Genomic DNA, 14,716 nt, shown 5'->3' on the forward strand with positions numbered 1-14,716 from the left:
GTTCTTCAGAAACAAATTTTGTTTTCTTGAATTCTCAAAATCATGGCAGTAGGAGAGGCTGTATGAGTAAGTAAAAACCATAAATCTAGTTTTTAAATTTAAATTTGAAAAGTCAAATCACAGTCCCAATGTAACAGTTTACCTATAACAAAAATATTGTAATCTAACTTCAATATCACTCTTACTAAAATTGTGAATTTCTTTTAAGACAGTCATTCATTTACTTCTTCCTCACTATGCTCACCTGTGGGTACCATTACTAACCACAAGCTGGACAATTGGAAGAAAAAGGACAACGAGGAGATCTAGCTAATGTGCAATTGAACATTCTACCATCCTGGAGTATGCACTGAATTCAAAAGTGGGTAAAGGGGAGACGGGTTAAAATTTTTAATGTTTTAAAAATAACTGAAATAATTTTATGTATTTTTATATTAAAGCAACTACATACTGCATGAGTCTCATAAATGTTTAGGATGAAACATGAAAAATTCTTACATAAGCTGTGTTCTGACCAAGTTAACTCTTAGTTCACGATGTTCTTCTGCCATTAGGGTATCACATTAAATAACAACAAAAATTCCTTGAAAACTTCTTACTAGAAGTGTTATGGATTATCCTTAACATCCTCTATTGCGAAATTTAGATTTTGACCTTTTATTCTGCACCATGGTCTGAACTGCTTACGTTAACTGCCTATGGACTGTATCTAAATTCACCTTCAAAACAAGCAGCTTGTAACCAGCTTGTGACTATTTGTGACATACATTTAAATGGTATTAATTCCAAGCATACAAGTAAGACAAAATCAAGAGTGGGGAACAAGTAATCCTCTTTCTCCAATAACCTATCAGAGCAGTAATTTCATTTACATGTCTACTAAAGGAAGAAATACAGTAGCTCCTCCCCACCCCTTTAGACATGGGGGATATGTTCCAAGACCCCCAGGGGATGACCGAAACCACAGACAGTACTGAATTCTATATGTAAACTACACTAAAAGCCTACTTTTGACTAAAACTCTTGCTTATAACATAGTCAATTGACACATATTTTGTACGTTATATATATTATATACTGTGTTCTTACAGTAATGTAGGCTAGAGAAAAATACTAAGAAAATCATAAGAGATAATACATTGACAGTTCTGTACTGTATTTACCAAAAAAAAAATCCGTGTGTGTGTGTGTGTGTGTGTGTGTGTGTGTGTGTGTATGAACCCATGAAGTTTAAACCCATGTTGTTCAAGGGTCAAGTATAACGTTTTTTTTACTGTACATATATACCTAAGATAAAGTTTAAATCACAAATCAGGCACATCAAGAGATTAACAACAACAATAATAAAACAGAACAATTATAACAATATACTGTAATATAATTTATATGACTATGGTCTCTCTCTCTCAAATTATCTTATTGGACTATGCTCACCCTTCTTGTGGTGATGTAAGATGATAAAATGACTACGTGAGGAGACGAGTGAGGTGATGCTGTGGGTACTGTGACACAGCATTAGGCTACTACGGACCTCCTGACCATATGGCAGAAGGAAAACCAAGGTTGACCTCAGGGAACCCAAACTGCAGATAAGGGGGGGGGGGGAATGCTGTATTCTTTACGATGAACATTTTATTAAAAAATATTGTCCTAGCTGTACCCAATCACATAATTACACAAAATATTTATGCTTACCACTAGGTTTAATAGATCTATTTACCTCATATAATTTTAACCAAGCAAAAATGTTTAATGAGAATTTAGCCTTTAAATTTTTCAAAAAGATTTCATAAAACAGTCTAAACCTAAAAATGTAAAATACTTATTTAGCATGAAAACCAAAAACTCGGCCTTTTCTCTCAGACATAGAGCATACCTTTCTGACTAATCGAAGTGCTTGTGTCCTCTCTACCTCGTTGCTCTGCTGTATGTCAATGCACCTAAATAATACACAAAATATTTAATTATTGATAAAAAATTTTAGTAAACAATTTTTTTGTATAATACCATCAGATCAGACCCATCTTCATGTTACTATGGTATTTTAAATTTTAACACATGTGATTTTTCAATACCAGCAGATACTCATATAGTTACCTTACATCTCTCTAGTGATATTTGTTATAATAAAGCATTTCAAAACTACTTCATTTAAAACTCCAGAAAAGAACACAGTAAATAATTTACAGAATTATGTACGTCAGTAGAGAAATAATAAACTTATGAAAAAGCTAAGTACCAGAATCTACTGAAAAAATTATTCACCTGTCTTTGATAAAATTCACAATTTTTTAAAAATTGTGAAGGGAACACATTTCCAGCTTATGTTTTAGTTTAAATATGATTTTAACCAGGACCTATATTTTATATATTATGACTAAGTTAAAAGTCTTATATACTAGCCACAGTAATTCTATTTTACCACATATAATTTAATATACAAGTGTACTTCAAAAATTAATGCTCAATCAGATATCACATACCTAACATTTCTCTGTAAAATTAAATTACTCAATTTTTTAAGTCTTTGATTTATGTAGCAGAATAATTCATTTTTACTTATGTTTAGATAGTTCACCATTCTGATCAATACATATAGATAGTCTGCTACTCAAAAAGCATTTCTTCCATCTGAATACAATGAAATCTAAGACAATTTTATTAAAGAGTAAGAAAACACAGAATCCCATTTCTGGCCACAACAAAGAGGCTGGATCAGGTCACCCTCCCAGCCAAAACAACTATAAAGGTTAAGCAAAATACTTTTAAACTGTTAAAAGGGCAATCGATAATAATCCCTGAAAAGAGATGGACAAACTCCACATCGAATCAGGCTTTGTCCTGAGAGGCACCTGTCAATCCCCAGTTTTAGGGGAATAGAGTCCTAGCAGAAAACAAAAGTCTTGCGACACTGGAGTGACAGGTTGAACTTTGGTGCAGCCAATGTGGCTGCGACTTAGGGGGGAAAATCCCAGTAGAAAAGAAAACATAGGAAAGTGAATGCAAATCTTCGTGCAATCTCCTCTCCAAGGCATGTGTCAATTCCTATGTTGTCAAAAGCAGGGTAAAAATACAAGAAACCAAACAAAAAGCTATTGCTGTGAGGCTAAGGAATTAAGCAAATTCCGGCAGGTACATGATACTACTCTACAATAGATGGTAGGACTCAAGGCTGCTCAAGGTGGAGAGGTTCTGCTAAACATCTACAACTATCACTTGAGATCCCAAAGATAGCCACTCCACAGAGCAAAGGCAAAGCTAAAACTAAACGTTAACCAAATCAGTGTGATAAGCCAACATTCTAAAATAAAGCTCAATCCTCTTAAGAGGAAAAGAGCATGATCCAGAGGCAGATATTTTGAATACACAATTTTCATATTCAATCATATAATAATATGAGGTATGCTTTATAACAAAGGGCCAAGTTACCAAAAACCAAGAAGAGAAAATTACAACAAAAATAGAACACTCGTGGATCCACATGTTATTGTCATCATAAGAAGGCTATAGATAGATAACTATGATAAATATGCTCAAGTAAATAGAAGAAAACATGGAGAAATAAAGCAGCAATGTAGAATCTTTAAATAAGAGCAAAACAAATCATAGAAATACAGTAACAGAAATTAAAAATTCAAGAAACTGATTTACTAGCAGGATGGAGTAAAAGAAACAAAACAGGTGAGTAGAAAATAACCACACTGAAGCACAAAGCTGACAACAGCAGCTGAAAATACAGCAGAGACCTGCGAGACAGTGAATAGATCCAACACTATGTAGCTGGAGTACGGGACGCTATGGGAGAAGAAAGAAGAGAAAATAACCTTTAAAATAGCCAGAGAAAAAGATGTATCACTTACAAAGAAAAAACAAGAGACCGCTTACTGTTCAAGTTAAAAAAAAAAAAAAATATCCAGAAGACAATAACTTAAAGTATTGAAAACAGGAACCAGTCACAAAAATAGCCTTCAAATATGAAGGCACAAAGAGAAGCATTTACACACAAATAAAAGATGAGAGAATTCATTTCAAGAAGACCTGCACTACAAGAAACAGTAAAGGAAATTCATCAAACAGAAAGTGATCCAAGATGAATGAAAATGTGCAAATAGAAGAAAAAAGGACATCAGCATGAGTAAATAATGTATGTAAATGTCAACAGTACCAGTTTAAAACAGTAACAAGACTATCCTGTAGGGTTACAAATATATGCAGAAATAAAAACTATAACAATAATACAAAGATCAGAGGGGAGATTACATAAACCATAAGAGGTTTCCTGCATTGTTCTGACTGTAATAAAACATTAAACCTGAATATCAGGTATGTAAGTTGTAATCTCCAGGGCAACTACTAAAAGAAGATGGCTTTATAACCAAGATATTAATAGAAGAGGAAAAGAAATTCTTCACTATTGCAAAAGAAACAAAAAAAGGGAGAAACACAAAAACAACCGGTGTGACAAATCTCAAGATAGCAAACCAATTCAAATATATGAGAAAATTAACACCAAGAAGAACAAACTCATAAATATATATATAATTATATTACATAAAGTCCACAGACCATGCATATTAAAATACACTAGACACAGTCTAAATGTTCTAATTAGAAGACAAAGAAAATCAAACTAGATTTAAAAACAAACAAAAAGCCTATATTGTGTTTATAGGCAAGAAGATTTAAATGTAAAGACAAAAACAACAGAAGGTAAAAGGATGGTAAAGGATATATCCTGCAAGCCCTATTTTAGTATATGTGCTGCCGAAGCGAGCACTATCCTGTAAACCTTAAATCAAAGCGAGGATAGCCATATTACTATGACGCAACATGAACACTCATAAAAGATGTACTCCTAGAATAGAGAAGGACATTTTATAACTATAAAAGTCCTAGCCCAATGTGAAGGTTTAACAATTCTAAACATGAATGTAGTAACAAAGCTTCAAAATATATAAATGATTGACAAAAGGAGGAGAAAATATGAATAGTACTGTATCTGTTAAAGAAACTGAATCCATAAACTTAAAACTTCTTTAAAAAGAAAAGCCTATGCCCAGATGCACTGGTGAACTTTACTAATCATGGAGGGGAAAACCAACAACATCCATCTTACATAAACTTTTCCAGGGAATATAAAAATATGGGAACTCTTCCCTAGTTGTTTTAAAAAGCAAAGAAAAAAAACTCTTGACACCAATACTAAAACAAGGACATTAGAAGAAAGGAAAAATATAAGCCAATACAATTCATGAACTTTGCTACAGAAATCTTCCACAAAATATTAGCAAACCAAATTCAGTTAATATTTAAAAAGGACAAAACACACAACAAACATGTGGCATTTACTTCAGGAATACAAGCAAGGAATATAAAAAAAAAAGTCCATGAAAAGCCTACAGCAAGTATCCCAAATAATGGCAAAATACTGAATACTTTCAACCGGAGTTCAGGACCAAAACAAAGTTGTCCATTATTACTATTTCTAGTCAGTGCAACAAAGCAAGAAAAATAAAGGATACTAAACTTAGAAAGGGGGAAATAAAACAGTCATCACTTGCAATTAATGATTACGTACAAAGAAACTCTAAAATAATTTTTTTAACGTATTATTTATTTCTGAGAGACAGACAGAGAGAGACAGCATGAGCAGGGGAGGGTCAGAGAGAGAGGGAGATACAGAATCTGAAACAGGCTCTAGGCTCTGAGCTGGCAGTCAGCACAGACCCCCACGCGGGGCTTGAACCCAAGAACTGTGAGATCATGACCTGAGTCAAAGTCAGATGCTTAACCACCCAGGTGCCCCTAAAATAAGTTTTAAAACAATTAGAACTGAACAGTTGAATCTAGCAAGATCACGAGATAAAAGTGATCCAAACCAAAAACCAAAACTGAAAACCCACTATCAGCAGCAAAAAATATGAGAAAGAAAAAATTTAATTTACATTCATATGATATTAAAAATACACCTTAAAATAAACATAATATATGCAAGACCTCTGCACAGAAAACTACAAAATACTGTTGAGAGACACTAAAGTTCCAAATAAATAAAGGTTTAGAATATTCAATATTAAGATATCAATTCACCTCAAATTAATCTAAGACTTTGTGTAATTACCACTAAAATCCCAGAGTATCTTAAGGCAATGGACAAGTTGATTCCAAAATTTATATGAAAATGCAGGGCATAAAATAGCCAACATATTCTTGAAGAACAGGTGGAGGATTTACAACAACAGATAATTAACACAGTATCAAGATGTAGTCATTGAAACAGTGAGAAACGGGCAAGAACGGACAAACAGACTAAAGAGACTAGTGAATGCAAAACAGATCCATAACTATCAGTTATCTGGTTTACAAAAGAAGTGTCACTAATCTTGACAAGAAAGGAAAATCTCTTCAATAAATGCTGCTAAAATGTACTACATATCCATAAAAATAAATCACAACCTGACACCTAATTAAAAATATAAAGGAATAAAACCTTTAGAGGAAAACATAGTATAGTATGTTTCAAATAGTGCAAGAGCATTAGCCATAAAATCAGATTCTATTAATTAGGAAGAGACAAATGGCAAAGCAGATGGACTTGGAGAAGAGACTGTCAATACATATAACTGACAGGAATCATATCCAGAACATCAAGAACTCCTATATAATGAAATAAGACAGATAATCCAATATACAAATGAGCAAAAGACAAGGATGTCCAAGTAGCCAACAAACAAAAGGTGCTTAACATCATTCATTACTCATTAGAGAAATGCAAATTAAACCCACAAGGAAACTTGGGGCACCTGAGTGGCTCAGTTGGTTAAGCATCTGAATCTTGATTTCAGCTCAGATCACGATCTCATAGTTTGTGAGTTCGAGCCCCATATCAGGCTCTGCACTAACAGAAGCCCTCTCTCTCAAAAAATAAAGAAAGAAAAAAAAACACACACACAAAGAAACTCACAATGAACTCTAGAGCAGAAAGTCTATAATTAAAAACTGAAAGCAAGTGCTGATGAAAATGTAGAGAGACTGGAAATCTCCAATATCCCTGACAGGAATGTAAATCAGTCCAATCACTTTGGAAAATTGGCAGTATTTAGTAAAGCTAACTAGACATAAAACTATGACTCAGCAGTTCCAACACACACTTAAGAAAAAGGAGTGCATATGTCCACCTATAAGAATGTTTAGGCAGGAGCACTTGCGTGGCTCAGTAGGTTAAGGGCTCAACTCTTCATTTCACCTCAGGTCATGGTCTCACGTTCCTGAGACCAAGCCCTGCACTGGGCTCTGTGCTGACCGCAGGAGCCTGTGGAACATGTTTGGGGTTCTCTCTCTGCCACTCCCCCATGCGCACGTGCATACTCTCTCTCTCAGAAGGAGGAGGAGGAGGAGGAGGAGGAGGAGGAGAGGAGGAGGAGGAGAGGAGGAGGAGGAGGGGAGGAAGAAGAAGAAGAAAATAAATGTTCAGGGCAAAAAATAGCCAAATCCTGATAACAACCCAGAAAATCACCAATAGAATAGAATAAATGAACTGTAGTCTATTCATAACATGAAATATTACACAGCCTTTAAAATAAAAACCAGCTTGGATAAATCTCACAAGTAACACTGGGGAAAGAAAAGAGTAACTATGTAACTTTCCAATACAGGATGCTCAAGAACAGGGAAAACTGGATTACACTGAAAAAAAACAGAATAATGTTTACTATTGGTTGGAGACACAAGGGAACTTGACCAGGAATCTGAAAATATTCTGTCTTATTTGAAATAATGGGGTACTTGGTTGTATATATTTGTAAAAATTATTGGGTTTTACACTAAAAATCTGCACACTTTGTAAGTATGTTAAAACTTAATACATAATGTTTAAAAAAGCCACAGACAGCTCTAGGAAAATTACCTCGCTATTAAATAGTCCACTTTCAATTTTAGCACCTTCTGCAGAACGCTGGAGTCGTGGATGAGATACCGAAGGGCTCTCAGACCAGCTGCCCGCACTTCTTTTGCTTCATTCAATAAAGCTAACCGCAAACTGCATGGAAACAAAACAAGTTCTGCTGCATGAGTTTCAAATACACATAAAACTTCCTCAAATTCTTCTTCAATTTGAAAGAAGCAAAACTACTAGTCATTTTACATATATAAAAATCATTCACTGTAATATGGAACTTCACTAATCTGTGCTGCCTTGGTATATTCTTACTAATCAAGAAAATGTTATTTTGTTCTACTGTCTGTAGTTTTATATAAACAATGGGAAACTAAATACACCTTTTTAAAACTATATCATATACACCTCTACGATCTACTCCCCTCTGCCCACCTGGTTCCACTCCCATCAAAAAATCATTGGTTTAGGTGTGCTTGGGTGGTGGAGTTAGTTAAGCATCTGACTCTTAATCTTGGCCCAGGTCATGATCTCACAGTTTGTGAGCTCAAGCCCCACATCAGGCTTTGCGGGGAAGATGCTAAGCCTGCTTGGGATTCTGTTTCTCCTCCTCTCTGCTACTCCCCCACTCATGCGTGTGTGCCCTCGCTCTCTTTCTCTCTCTCCCTCAAAATAAATAAATAAGCTTAGAAAAAAAGAATCACAGTAAATACTTTATAACAGTAGGCACAGATTATATATATGGCTTAATTCCAAGCACACCACAAAGATGACTCTGAGATTCTAACACTATGTCTCTGTCAGTAGGCTTGAGAAAATAAAGTCTGCCATCAGCACACTCTGTCTTAAGTGAGGTCTAGAGAAAAGTGTACAGGTTCTTCTACTCGTTCCTGGGAATAATAAGAACTCTTGTTCTATGAATTTCAGATTTAATTTAGAAGCTTAAATTGTAGAAATCCATGTATTTTCCTTCATTAGCTTTGATTCTTTATATTTGATAATCACAAAGTATCAGTAAGAACAAAAGGGTAACAATTAAAAAATATTGGAGATCCTAAATTTGTCCAATGTTCAAACAACTGTTTCCACAAAATTAAATATAATGTGTTACAATATCCTTTTGGTTTAAAATTACTACAGTTGAAACTGCTAAAACCCAGAGAGGTGAGGGAGGGAACTAAACTATACTTACCAAATTATGATATCCTCATAGTTAAAACCCAGTTTTTCTTCACTATGGCCAATATCACAAAGAAGCTGTCAGAAAAACAAAAGTACATGAATGTGTTATCTACTCTTTTTTTTTTATAATTTTTTTATAGTTTATTTATTCTTGAGGCAGAGACATACAAGAGCACAAGTGGGGGAGGGGCAGGGAGAGAGGGAGACACAGAATCTGAAGCAGGCTCCAGGCTCTGAGCTGCCAGCACAGAACCCGATGCAGGGTCAAACCCACGAACCGCGAGATCATGACTTGAGCTGCAGTCGGATGCTTAACCGACTGAGCCACTCAGGTGCCCCTGTTTTGTCATTTATATGTACGTTACTTTTTAGACTGAAAAACATAGTATTTATCTTTAGCAAAATTCCAGAAAATATATGATTTTACTACAGTTAAAATATGCATATTTATTTCTATCGCCTTACAATGTTTTTATTTGACCTGCCAATTTTAGGTTTTGTTTTTTTTTTTTTTTTTAATGTTTTTATTTATGTTTGAGAGAGAGACCTCTAGTGGGAGAAGAGCAGAGAGAGAGAGGGAGACACAGAATCCGAACAGGGAGACACAGAATCAGAAGCAGGCTCCAGGCTCTGAGCTGTTGGCACAGAACCGGACGCGGGAGTTGAACTCAACAAGCTGTGAGATCATGACCTGAGCTGAAGCCAGACGCTCAACCGACTGAGCCACCCAGGCGCCCAATTTTAGGTTTCTTTAACTCTCCTTTTTGCTTTCATTTGAATCAGGTAATTATGCTTTATTATTCTCTCTTTCCCCCTCAAGTTTACGGTTTTAAAACTGTTTTTTAATGGTTGCCATTGAGATTACAATATGCATTAACTATTAACGGACTAACAGACATTATTACTTTACCATGTCCTCAACAATGCTAGACTCTTCAAACACTTGAACTTCAATTACTCACCTCACATTTCACTTTACTGTTGTTTTTTCTACAGATCTTTCAAGCCCCATATTACTGTTATTTTTACTTTAGTTAATATTTAGTCAGTATCAGTTTATATTTACCAACAAGTTCACCTTTTCCATTATTCTTCATCTCAGTGGTATCTTAGTGGGATATTCTTTCTTCTGTCTAAAGAATCCTACATTTGTTGTTGACCTGTTTTATTGGGTGTTTTCATTTACTTAATTTTTAACCAAGGTTGGTGGTAACGGATTCTTTCGACTTTTGTTTGCATGGAAATTTTTTTTTCACTTTGTTTTTGGAGGATATCGTCCTGGATTTATACATTTATAGGTTAGCAGCTATTTTTATAAGAGCTTCAAGATGGTTTCCATTATCCCTATTGAAAAGTCTGCTTATCAGTCTTACTATTGGCTCTTCTGAAGGTCAGATCCTTTCAAGATTTTTTTTTTTTTTGATTTTCAGCAATCTTACTGTTCAAGTGTGGTTTTCTCTGTATCTATCCTGCTTAGAAAAACAGAAATTCCCAAATCTCTAGGTTGATATATTTTATTAGTTTTAGAAAATTTTGTATATGATCTCTTCAAAATTACTTATTGCCCAATTCCCTCTTTTCTTTCTGGTAATTCAAATGTCAGATCCTTTCGTGTATACTGTAAATCTCTAAAACCTGTTTTTTATTTTCTCCATTCTCTTTTATCTCAGTGCTTTGGTTAGATATTTTCTATTTATCTGTCTTCTTATATGGCTAATCTTCTACCACATCCATCTAGTGAGTTCTTAACTTTTAGACATTGTTTTACCTTTCTTGAATTTTCATTTAACTTTACACATATCCAATAATAAAAAACTCATTTTCACCTATTTTCTCCATATTTCTTGATATGTAAATATTTTTAAATATCTGAAGTGATTATATAAATGAATGTGAATGTGTAGATCCCCTCTGGATCCATTTCTACTATGTTTTTCCTTTCACTGTACTCATGTAGTCCTGTCTCTTGGTAGATCCTGTAATCTTTGTATAGAGAAACTTGTACAGACTCCTGAAGTATCTTTCTCCACAGAGCGCTTATCCTCTTTGTTAGGTCACTGGACAATGCTAAGCACAGAACAGATACTGCTCCGGTAAGATTCAGTCTACCTCTGATTTTCCTTTTCCTCCCCACTCCCCAGGTTTTAACTGAAACCTGTTTTCAACTGAAACTTATTTGTTGTTAAGGGCATTAGTCCCAAGAAGATGACATTACCCAATTTTTGTCTTGCAAAAACACTATAAGCTCCATCCTTATTTTCAAATATTGTTTCGTTTTAAATTTTTAGGTTTCCCATCTCAGAGAGTCCCAAGATTCAACATATGTACTGAGACAAGAACCTCTTTATACTATATTGCCTCCAGGTCTCCACCAAAAGGTCTGTGCTGTTTTTTCTGACTTTCAGCAACAGTACCACTGGGCCTAAGGTCTGAGTCCCCAGCTTTCTGCCCACACTCTACACTAGCCAGTATCACCTGGCAAACAAAAGCTGTAGAAGTAAGCTCACCTCCACAAGATTCTTCTCCAAAGCTTTGGCTCCTATATTTCTTTTCAACTGAGCAGTTTCCTGCTATACCTTCAAACAGGCTTTCCTTGTTTTCATGAAGAACACTGACCAATTACCCAGATGACTAAATACCCACTTTAGCCTGAGTTCTGAAAACTGACTTTTACCTAAAAGTTTACCTAAAAGACCTAACTGAAATGAACTGAAGAGAAGGTTGATCATTTAATTAACACTGAAGAATCAAAAGGGATTCCAAGTGCTATTATTCTTCCTCAGTATGAAGTTATGAACATCTTAACCATACAGAATAAACCAACCAAAGTGGCTGTCACATTGGTCTCTGTGAAAGGAATGGACCGAAGAATGTATTTTAAAAGGCACAATACTGTAGAGGAAAAAAAAAAAAAGCTATACCTATCCTATTGGTAGGCTCCTTATAAATTTCCTATCCAGTTTCTTCTTTAGAAGCAAAACAAAAAACAAAAAAAAACCCCCCAAAAAAAAGGAAAAAAAAGAAATGTTCCAAATGGAGTAAGAAACAGAACAGGAATAGAGTAACTCTAAGATAATGTGCTATTTTCATAGCAAGGAAGGAGACTACACAAATGGTCACTTTGTGTGGTAAGGAAATGCTGTGGAAATAAGCAAACAGAACAAGCTACAAAGCTTTTGTTTACAGGTCTTTATCTAAAATGTTTACACTGGTATTCCTATAAAATCCTCAGAATTCTGAAATATGATGAACAATGAAGCTTTAGACTTTCAAACGGTATAAAATTCTGTTATTTTTATTGCATTTTGTTGCAATGTTAAAAGTACTAAAAAATGGAGGGTGAGGACATTTTTATACATATAGACTTAAAATAAAATGTAAGATTTATTAAGAGTCAAGACAAAAGAGAATTTATATATCTTTAAAAAGCCAACTGTATACCTAAAAGTTAAATATTAGTCAAAAGTATTTGTAAAAATATGATAAGCAAAAGGTTAAAAGATCTTAGTTTGCTAGAGCTGCTATAACAAATACCAAGTGGCTCAAACACAGAAATTTATTTATTTACTTATTTATTTATTTATTTATTTACTCATGTTCTTTGTTCTGAGGTCCTTTCTCCTTGGTTCTCTCAGTCTTCATATCGCTGTTCTTCTGTGTATATATGTGTACTAATCTCCTTCTTTTATCAGAACACCAGTCATACCGCATTGGGGATCACACATATTACCTAACTTACCTCAATTGCCTCTTTAAGGGCCATATCTCCAAATGCATGAACATTCTGAGGTACTAAGGATGAAGGTTTCAACGAATGAATTTGGGGAGTACATAATTCAGCCCTTACCATTCTATCATCACATAGCAAAGTAATATAAGCAGTCCCTTATAATGTGAAAGGCCTAAACAAGTTGCGGAAAGATTACTGAGAAGAGGTCAAGAAAACGTACAAAGAATTTAATGACATGACATATTTCCTGTTTCCTAAATTCTGAACCAAATGCACTGAAAAATGCCATTTGACATAAAGTTTGCCAAACTGGCAAGAAACTGCTTTTTAACATGATTATTCCAAATTAGGTAATACACTGTATTATAAACAGAAATTATAAACTGAAAACATTTTGTAAAGTAAATTGGAATGTAGGGCGCCTGGGTGGCTCAGCTGGTTAAGCATACGACTTGATTTCCACTCATGATCTCAAGGTTCCTGTGTCCATGTTGGGCTCTATACTGATGGCTAGGAGCCTGTTTGGGATTCTCTTTCTCCCTCTCTCTCTGACCCTACCCCCTGCTCCTGCATGCTCTCTTGCATGCTCATTCTCTCAAAAATAAATAAGCAAACATTTTTTAAAAACTGGAAAAACACACTACGGTCAGGATCTGCTTTTGGTGATTTATATGAACAAAGTAATCTAAAATGTAAAGTGGTTCAAACCTAAGAAAATCATGACATTATTTACAATGGTAAAGAACTGGAAACAAAATGTTCATCCAGGAGGAAATGAACACAGCCTATGAATATTATATAATATTTAAACATAAGGAAAAACATGTATAATGTACTCTGGTAAGACGGGGAAAATTCTAAAAGATGTATTTTTTAAAGATACATTAAAAAAAATTTTTTTTTAATTTTTTAATGTTTTATTTACTTCTGAGAGAGAGATAGCATGAGCAGGGGAGGGTCAGAGAGAAAGGGAGACATAGAATCTGAAGCAGGCTCCAGGTTCTGAGCTAGGTGTCAGTACAGAGCCAGATGCGGGGCTCGAACCCATGAGCCGTGAGATCATGACCTGAGCTGAAGTCGGACACTCAACCAACTGAGCCACCCAGGCGCCCCTAAGATTCATTTTTTAAAAGTCTATACATTAATATATTAACACCGAAAATGAACGTGCATTCATAGGTGATTTGTTTTCCTCTCTATGCTTTTCTGTATTTTAGAAATGTTTATAATCAATATGCATTACATAACCTGGAGATGGTTATCTATATAAAGAATTCATGAATAAGAACAGAAGTAACATTTATTGACTATTAATCTTATTACCCCTATTTTTGTAAATGAAGACAAATGAGCCCTGAAGATAATAGGTAATATGACTTTCCAAGGCCAAAGAGCTAGTAAGTGGTAAAGTAAGTGGTAAAGCCAGAAATCAGACCAAACCAGCTAGAGTCCGGAGAATGTTAATGTGAAAAATGTTACTACAATTTTGTATTAAAATTATTTACACAGGGACAAAGGGGAAAGGGAGACTGAATATTACTATCTTTATTTCATTTCTCCAGCCTCAAAAATGGTATGAATCAAAAGTCTGGAGAACTATATACTCTGGTTATATACACATGAAAGGAGTAAGTGAAATTAACCATTCTTTTTTCCAAAACAGCCAACTAGGAACACACATATAAAAACTGCCCATTTCAAAGGATTAAAAGACACATTAAAAACTACACTTAACACTATTAAACTATTAAACATAATTTAGTATTTGAGATTTCAAGGTATTTAAGATTACTAGCATTGTCACTGTATGGTACCATACATTAAAAAAAAAAACTGCTTATCATGGTATTATGATCACTTAAACCTTTGACATATTCTAACTCAAACAGAAAAATGAAGCTTACAATTTG

At 34.6% G+C, this 14,716-nt stretch overlaps 1 protein-coding gene across 4 annotated transcripts in view; it reads right to left on the reverse strand.

Annotated features, from left to right (window-relative positions):
* RICTOR (RPTOR independent companion of MTOR complex 2) overlaps positions 1-14,716 on the reverse strand; it is a 120,954-nt gene that overhangs the window by 60,093 nt on the left and 46,145 nt on the right. For all 4 annotated transcript variants that reach the window (XM_039244270.1, XM_039244269.1, XM_039244268.1 and 1 more), the window contains 3 exons: positions 9,087-9,151; positions 7,907-8,038; positions 1,877-1,940 (listed from right to left, as the gene is read on the reverse strand). In XM_039244270.1, coding sequence (XP_039100201.1) covers positions 1,877-1,940; positions 7,907-8,038; positions 9,087-9,151 — 261 coding nt within the window. The remainder of the gene's footprint in view (positions 1-1,876; positions 1,941-7,906; positions 8,039-9,086; positions 9,152-14,716) is intronic.

This window comes from Hyaena hyaena, unplaced genomic scaffold (assembly GCF_003009895.1).
Source record: "Hyaena hyaena isolate Hyena2069 unplaced genomic scaffold, ASM300989v1 scaffold_236, whole genome shotgun sequence".
NCBI classification, from domain to species: Eukaryota; Metazoa; Chordata; class Mammalia; order Carnivora; family Hyaenidae; genus Hyaena; species Hyaena hyaena.